This window comes from Rhopalosiphum maidis, chromosome 2, assembly GCF_003676215.2.
Source record: "Rhopalosiphum maidis isolate BTI-1 chromosome 2, ASM367621v3, whole genome shotgun sequence".
Lineage (NCBI taxonomy): Eukaryota > Metazoa > Arthropoda > Insecta > Hemiptera > Aphididae > Rhopalosiphum > Rhopalosiphum maidis.
The window spans coordinates 14,777,240-14,786,736 of NC_040878.1; the positions used below are offsets into that span (position 1 = coordinate 14,777,240).

General features: G+C 25.3%; 1 protein-coding gene across 2 annotated transcripts; it reads right to left on the bottom strand.

Annotated features, from left to right (window-relative positions):
- Nucleotides 1-6,148: 6,148 nt before the first annotated feature.
- On the bottom strand, nt 6,149-8,906 carry LOC113553609 (tRNA-dihydrouridine(20a/20b) synthase [NAD(P)+]-like). 2 transcript variants are annotated; one of them, XM_026957013.1, is made up of 6 exons: nt 8,717-8,906; nt 8,478-8,599; nt 8,326-8,401; nt 8,083-8,262; nt 6,726-6,934; nt 6,149-6,633 (listed from the first exon to the last, which is right to left on the bottom strand). In XM_026957013.1, the coding sequence occupies exons 1-6, from the start codon at nt 8,800-8,802 to the stop codon at nt 6,254-6,256; spliced, it is 1,053 nt and encodes a 350-aa protein (XP_026812814.1). In that variant the 5' UTR covers nt 8,803-8,906; the 3' UTR covers nt 6,149-6,253. The 2 variants fall into 2 exon arrangements, with proteins under 2 accessions (XP_026812814.1, XP_026812815.1); XM_026957014.1 differs by having other exon boundaries at nt 6,254-6,633; nt 6,726-6,930; nt 8,079-8,262.
- Between the last annotated feature and the right edge of the window lie 591 nt (nt 8,907-9,497).

Here is a 9,497-nt window from a genome sequence, read left to right on the forward strand (position 1 = left end):
TAAGTGTAAATCACCCCGTGGCAGCGGTAAATATGCTAATAATAAATTATGAGTAATAAATTGAAAAAAATGCATCAAAGGGTGGGATATGACACCATCACTTTCTCTCTCCCACTCGTAAGCACACTTCTGCTATGTATAATTATTGGACGAGTTTATATGTATGTATTGTTATAAATTCTTTTTTTAGACTCCGTTTAATAAAAAGCTAGTTTTTAATACTAAGGTAAATGGGTATCTAATATCTATGTATGTAAGTGATATATAAATAAATGTTTAACTAATAACGAATTTTATTTATTGATAGATATTTCAATATCTCATGTTGGAATGATTATTTTTACTTATTATTTAACGATTTGTATGATAATAATATATTAAGGAGTAAGGACCAACGTTAGGATAGGTTTCTGCAATTGACCAAATGACATTCGTTTTACATGATTTGTATATTATACAACCGTGTGTCTTCTGTGAATAATTTTAAATTACTTATTTAAGCAAATCCCAATTTATGAAATATGGGCTTGGGACAATTTAATTTTAGGGGCCTTTTATATTTGTTAAATGTAATTTAAAAATGACAGTGAACTTTAAATAATATATTTGTATGCATCAGTGAACAAAAGTTTTATTTACAGAACATAAATTATTTTTTAATACTTATATAATATATTAATATAATTATTAATTATATATATAGAATATAGATAGTTGTTATAATATTAGTATAAATGAAAAATATTAATTAATATTTATTGATATACATCATGTAAATGTCTAACGAAAGCAATAATATTATACAATTTTACATTTATAATTATAATTGTAATTTAATATTTATAATTATGTATAATTATCAACAGATGCTTGGGGCTGCAGCTCCCCTAGCTTTCCATAAGTTGGGATCTGTATTTAAGACATTATTAATTACTTAATGGATAATTTTATAATAATTTTAAAATGAATCTATTAAATACTAGAAAAAAAATATTATTTTAATTACCAAATATTAATTATTTAAACTATATGTTGTGAAATATAATGAAAGATTTAAAAATATGTAGTCGTACCTTGTAATTAATTTCATAACGCCACTAATCAAATTGTTTTCCAATTAATTACAGAAATTTAAAAAAAACAATCAAATATGAAGATGTTAGAAGTACTATTTTTTAGTCTATAGTGCATATACTCTATACCATATAATTTTCAAACTACTCCTGGTTAGGTTATTCATTTTTTAATTATTATAATATTATCTGATTGTAAAATATGATTTTCCGGTTTTTAGTATAATTTTTATAAAATGTTCCTATTATGTATAAACTCTAACATATAAGATAGGTGATCACACAGTTATGTATACATAATATTTATTTGAATACAAACGTGGTGTAGGTATCTATAAAATACATACGATACATACAATACATATAATACAATTGTACTTTTTTGTTTTTTTTTTTTTTTTATAAGAGATTAGGTCTACTTAATATGTTTTTGTTGTAATATTGTCTACATTGTTTAATATTATGATTAATGCGCAAAAAGAATATAAAAAGTGGTTTTACGGTCAATTATCATTAAACACATTGTATTCGCGAAACACTAGCTGTAGATATGATAAATATTATTATAGGTACATTGTATAATTTAAAACGTGTAGATAAATCGTTATTTTTTAAGTTTTCAAATTACAGAGTAAACACAAAAACATATAACAAGTACATAAGTAGGTGCATAATATGCATAATAATATTATTAATATTAATAATGACAAGTGTCGGTCGCGACATTAATGGTCGTTTTAGTAATTTTAACGTGACATAATATCTGCGTATTATACAGTCTCAAATTGTGTAGATACTCAAAAAGAATAATATCATATTTCAATTAGTAAATTATTAATGCAATCTTAAGAACCAATCATCAAATAATATCTTCAACACAAATTGTAGAATAAATACCCGCGAAAAAAATTGAAAAACATTATATTATTTTAACTAAATTTAATAAATTACTTTAAGGAAGTGATCATTTTTATTCGTCAACATACACATCGTTATAAATATTTTCATATAAAATTATGAATAGTTATTGTATTTAATATTTTTTTAAATTCTTTTTTGTTTATATGTGCTGATAAAGCGATAAAACATTTTCTTACGATTGTAATATATTTAAGATTGTGTACGCCTATTTATTTTAGTTTTATCAATTTTCTTACCATGCAATTCCTTTAACAGTAATTGATATTTGGAATCAGTAATTACAATTAAAAAAGTGAAAAATAGAGTTACTTAAAGTCCTATATGAATATAATATGATATATTTTAATAATGCTTAGATTTAAAGAAAAATCATAATATATGCAGCCTACATGGTGGTGGTCAAGTATGACGTATCTCTGTTCGTTGTAATATAATATGTAGTATTTCACGAAATTATGAAATAGTTCTCATGATATTACAGTAGGTATATCATCTGATACATAACGATCATTACCACGGTTTTAGACGATTCAAAAGTGGTTCTCTGGAAGTTAGCTCTGAAACTAAGCTACTAGAAATGTATCACTGGCCACTATGTTGGTTATAGCAATCTATAATTTATTATTATTAATAGTATTTAACTAATTACTAATTTAGTTTAGAGCAAAACACAAGTGTAAATAAATTTTTTTTTTTTTTTGGTTCTCGGTTATTATTGAGACCATTTTCTTAATTATTCTTTTCCATCCACCCTTTTCTACTGCTGCTACTCTCCATAGTATGTCTGGTTAAATATTATTTAAGTAGGTTTTTAATTTTGAAATAGTCTACCTAGTTATCAGTGGCCTCTTATCAGTAGTGTTCTCCTCGATAGTTCTAAACTTCTAACTATACTAATTATTAAACCTATTTTTCGATACCTTTTTTTTAAAAATTTCTCTTGCAATAAGCGAATAATAATATTTGAACCATTTTATAGGTTGTTAATTTTGTAACAATTGATTCACACACTCGACAATAAGAAAAAAAACCAATAATTAATTGTAAATATAATTTTTATTTTTAATAACAATTACAAAACGCCCAATAGCAAGTTTCACAAATTAAAGAGTAGAATCGAAATTCTTGAAAGTAATTAGGAGAATATTAGATTATGTTACATAATTGCATTAATAATTCTTGTATCGTGTGTTGATATGTGTAGGAAAAGTGACAAACAATTCTACACATATAATTGAAATGAATTATTCATATCAAGCATTGTCATTGACGAGACTGAACTTGGGTGCTGGAGCCGCTGTTCCATTGGCGAAGAGCAATCTATTGCCTCCATCATGTTCACAAAATATTTACCGATAATAAAATTAAACATAATTTTTTTTTACTTACAATCGTTTAGGAAACACCGAAACGCCTAATAGCAAGTTTGGCAAACTGAAGAATCTCATTAGAGTTCTTGAAAGTATAATTACGAAAATATCAGATGATTTGTGCAGTAATGCAGTAGTTTTCAACCTTTTTAACCATGCGGCACATTTAATTTCCTACAAAGTGTGGCACACCAATCCATATAATATGTGAGGCATATTTTATATATATACATATAAATACATACTAATTAAACTATTAACAGATTTTTCGCGGCACACTTCAAGAGCGCTCACGGCACACCAGATAAAAACCACTGGTATAATGTACAGAGACGAAGTTACAAAAAATTCTACACACAATACACAAAATAGGAATGAATTATCCTATTAAACATTGTCGTCGACGAGACGAACTTAGGTGCGGGAACTGCTGTTCCGTTATCAGGTGGGTAGGTATGCACCTGCACTCCCTGAGATTTCAGGTGGCACCATGAACTAAAACAAATTGTTCAAAAATGGGGCTAAACCTCTTAGCCCCCTGAGTACGCACCACGTATATCCATACGTCATTTGGTCGCGGTAATTTGGTCGTGCGTTAATTCGTCGCACCAGGTGCACCCTCTGTGTCAATGGTCTGAAACTCTGGACATGCCAATTTGCCATCTGATCAACATATTGAAGACAATTTTCAATTAATAGTTAACTCAATTCCTGAATTTTTAGATCTTCCTTAAGACTGTTAAGTTAAAAATAACTTTTGGGAAATCGAGTTCACGCAGCCTTTTGCACTCTGTCCGATCTTTTCTAGACAAATTGTAAATAATTGTAAATTCAATCTCCTGATTTGTAAATCTCCAGAAAATGTAGGAATTAAAGAACTAAAGTCAGAAGGCGAGTTCAAAATCACGTTCGACTTTTATTCGTAAATTTCGAAGTTTTCCGACGATTTAATAAAAAATTATTTTCAATCAATTAAAACATGTTTACAATGTATCTAGTTGCTATGAAACAGAGTGCGGATGACTACATAAACTTGATCGTCCGAAACATATTTTTTACCCAAAAATCAAGGGGTGATTTAAAAAAATCAGGAATTGAAAGGTTTATAATAATTTTTAAAACTTCTGGATCAAGTCAGATAGCTAACTACATCTACTTACGTAATTTCTGTAATATTCCGAATAAGACTAGTTTTTCACTATGACCTTATTATTATTTTTAAATTGTTAAATTTATCGCACATTGTTTGTATTGACTATTGGATATAATTGAGTACTAACACACGTATTGTATTTATATGCATAGTTGTGGTCAGTATATATAATTAAATCAATCATTATTATGATTTATAACTAATAATTATTGTTGTATGTTATATTATAAGGACTAATCATACACATGTCGTCAACCATTATTATTCATTAGCATCGTCGTTTTTACAATTATTTAAATGTAAAATGATTGTAATATTATATTCATTAACCTGCAAGCTCTAAGTACCAAAGTTATTAGAAGTTTCTTTGTGTTGATGTTTGCATTTATTCGAATACTTATTTAAGTAATCGAGTACATTCTACTCATTCTAGTGCAGTAGTGTCTATGCATTTTATTAGGTTAATTTTAAAAATTAGACTTTATCAAATATTGTATTGTTGTCGAATATGGTTTTATATTTTTACCCTTTCACAATCAATTACATTTTATATAAAGTAATAACAAATAAATAAAAATTTAAGAATGGGTAAAAATGCTCAAAAATTTAATTTTTTAAAAGAAACATTTTTTTTTTTTTTTATATATATAAATAATTAGTATAGGTTATGTTTTTTTTCCAGAAAACTAACTACTCATGTTTTCAAGTAAGGTGCAATGGATTGAGTCTTCTTTTTATATATTTTTAGTAAGACAAATTTAGTTTATTAAATGATTGCACTGATGTAATATATCAAGTTTAATTTGACTAGAAAACAGTGGTGCCCAACCCGCGGTCAGCGATGGTATTTTGTGTGGCCCGTCACAAATTTATAAATAAAACAAAATATTCTAAAAAAAGTTAAATTATATTTATTTATTTATTTTGTAATAGTAATAATAATAATAAAAAAATTTTAATATGAAATTTCAATTAGTGTTTGCTTTACTAATAATGAAAAATCTGGTTCGAATTTAGTTGTTCTAATCCTCATAATTAAATGTAGGAGTTCATCCGTAAGTCGCGTTCTATGAACTGATTTTAACTATTTCATTTGTGGGAATAATTGTTAACAAATATTCGTTGAACCAAATACAGTTGCCATTTTCATTATAACGTTTCTTAAAGCAAATAAATCTTTGTGTGAAAGTTGAGAATACAATTTTGAAATATCATTTTTTGATATACTTATCATTGTATATTTGTATGTACTTATAATGTATATCTCAATCCGTGATCTTTTCAATAGTCAATAAAAGATAAGATATACGCCAAATATATTGTACATTTATTATGTATAACAAAATTATATTATTAGATTAAGATTGGGATTATTTGTACTTTTATATTTGTTGGCCAGATTGGAGATGATTGTTTGCCAAAGTGGCACACCGAACAAAAAAGGTCAAGCATCATTGCAGTATAAAACATATTTTTTTGCCTTCGAATTTTTGGAATGATGTTACAACTGTAACCAGTAGGTAACAACATTTCATATTTTATTTTCACAATTTTCATTTATAATACAAACAAAAAATGTATTTAATACATTCTTAAAAAATCTATTATTAATTATCATAAAAAGTGTTCCCAACAAAATAAACATACAATATAATACAAATATTGAAATATATTCAAAATTTATATTTTCTTTAATTTAATAACTGTCTAATAATGTTTATACAATTGGTATCTATTCAATCAAATAAATTGATTATGCTGTCCATAATATCTTCAGGTGGAGAAGAAACTGTTTCTTTAATACTTACATTTTCATAATATGCACCACTAGTTCCACCAGGTTCCTTTCCTAATATTCGATTACTAGGGAGTACATTTGGTATATCCAATTGGTTTTCTAAAAATGATATTACATCTGATGCTTTACGTAATTGATTGAAAGTATTTCTTGCAGTTTTAGTTAGTAGATTTTCACACATAAATACTAAATGATGATGAAACCACAAGTAATTTGTATGGTTAATATTTAGCCAATCTTGAACAGCCGAGAGTGGCGTACTCTGATAGCCAGCAAATAAGCCAGGATTGTGTAATATACCTCTTGCACTCATCATTCCTAAAATATACAAATAGATACATATTAGTTATCAGGAAATAATAATCTATTATAGTAATATTAAATTATTAAAATTAAATTAACTTTATTACCTCTACAACCAGTATATTTTTGCATTGTGATAGCATCTGATAAATTTTTTATATCACCATTTAAAACTACTGGAACACTAACAGATTCATTTATAAGTTTCAAGCATTCTTGATCAATAGCTTCATTTTTTTGAAGAACTGTTCGCCCATGGACTGTGATAAAAGACACTCCAGTGGCTTCAATTTGTTGACAAAGATCTACACTCTTTCTGAAAAGAAAAAAATAGTAATAAATTAAATTTGCTTTACAAGTTCTATCATTAATCATTATAATGATGACTTAAATAAAAAATAATCTATAATTTGTAAAACAAAACAAATAATTTATATATCTATCTTCCATTAGTATAAATTTAGAAAAATTAAACCCATGCACAGGCAAAAGAAAAAGTTTTGAGTAATAATTTGTGTAAGAGTAAATAGTAAAAGTTTATCTATTTCATATTACACAATATTGTCATATTTTCCTTATGTATAATTTATTTTGACATTTTATAAAATATTATACTGAAATAAGTATTTTTTAAATGTGTTGATTTATATTTATTGTTATTTAATATAGTAATTACAATATTAATTAGTATATTATGCATTGTTTTAACTTATTTGAATTAAAAAAAAAATTCTTATGTAAAAGTTAAGTAATAAATCAATATCATAATGTTTAAAAAATAAGCATAATGTTTTATTGATTTAAATTTTTAACATTTTATAATAAATAGTTCTTTTAGGAAACATATTTAAAAAAATTACATACAAATAGTTAGTAAAAAAAGTGTACACAAAAAAAATATAATAATGGAAATGAGAAGATTTTATAATTTTTTAAAAATAAATGATTTTTAATTTAATTTATTTTTATTTTTGCATTTATTATAATCATATAATCTAAACACTCATAAATCATAATATAGGCATGTTATGCACAAATCTATATGTCAATTATCACCCATAATTTATTAAAATTAACATATAGCTTTACTTTAAACTTCTATTCTATCTTTAATGCTAAATTGTAAATTGATTTACAAGGGATCTTAATATATTACATTTTTAAGCCTAAGGCATTAAAACTAAACATACAAATTTTGATATTTTAAATGGATTTCAACATCTCACTACATTAACTTTAGAACCAACACGAGCAATATTTTTTATTTATTTATCTCAAGAGCATAGTTAGTAGTTCAATATTTAAAATGTATACAACATTTTTAAAGTAAAATTTTGATAGGTGAATGTCTAATCCAGTGATAGTTTAGAATTACAAAATTTAATAATAAAAGTTTCTTTAAATATAATATATAGGTATTATTAATTATTATTATTATATCGAGTCATAAGTTTTAATACCTGCCTATGATTATCGAGTAATCTTAATTTAACTGATATAGTCTTGTTAGCGGGTAAATGATTACGTAATTGACGTACACAATCTTTGATAATTTCTGGATTTTTCAGTAACTGTGCTCCATATCCATCATTTAAAGCCCATCTTTGTGGACAGCCACAATTTAAATCAATTCCATCACAATATCTAAACAAAATAAAAATATTTATTCAATTTAATTCAAAGAAAAATATATATACATACGCTTACGGAATAATCAAATTAGAAGCATTAACAAAATCTGATGAATTATTAGCACCAAATTGTACAATAAGTGGTCTATCATCTATAAAACAAAATAAAAATATTTTTATAAATAATTATTTTATTTGATACTTGAATGTTATATGATATTTACTTACCTGCATCAGTTTGGAATTCATGTGCCCTAGCCTTAGCTGACTTAACATAAGAGTCAGCCATTATCATTGGTGTGAAACATAAATCACATTCATACATACGAATCAACTTCCGGAATTGTAGTCTAAAAAAATATGAAACCATTAAATCTATATAATTGTTAAAAATTCATCAACATACTACTATTTAAGCTTGTTAGTTATAACACAGTATTTTAAACACATGTCTATTTTATACTTACTTGCTATAACGGACCATTGGAGCACATATTTTAACAAACTTTTTACTTGGATCGTCAAATAAATCAATAACTGGATTATTAGACATACTTTAAATAATTTTTTTATTATTTTAAGTGTTAAAATGTAGGTAGTATAAAAGACGATATCTCAAATTAACATTTATTTTTAACATGCAGAAAAATGAAACGTTACAAGTAACAATAATAATTACAATAGCAATGCTTATGAATTCTTATCAATTTTTAGTTTTGTTATCAATTATAAAAATAATAACAAATATCCAATAATAATCAAGTTTTCATGGAGGTAACGAAAATAAATAGTTAGCTGACTTCATCAAAAACTATTTTTAATAAACTACCTATTCATTACCTCCACGAAAATGCGCTTAATGTAACTATAGAAATTTATAGCTAAGTGTATTTGATACATTTAAACTTACCTTGTTTCATAGGCTATAATAATATGACTAGGTATAATAGGACAGAATTGAATAAATTTAACCTATTCTGTAATATTAGTGTATTACTAGCATTACCGCACAAAAATAATTAACAGTTATTAGAATCACATAAATACCTACAATATATATTAATATTATATAGTAATAGGTATATTAGTACTTAAAACTTAAACCAATTAATTAATTGGGTTTGGGTACCTATCTATCTACAACATGATGTAAAGAAAGTTAAATTACAAGTACCCTAGGTAGATACATCATCAATTATTATTGTTGTAAAATTCTGCTCTTTTGAAATATTTATTATGAAGTTGAAA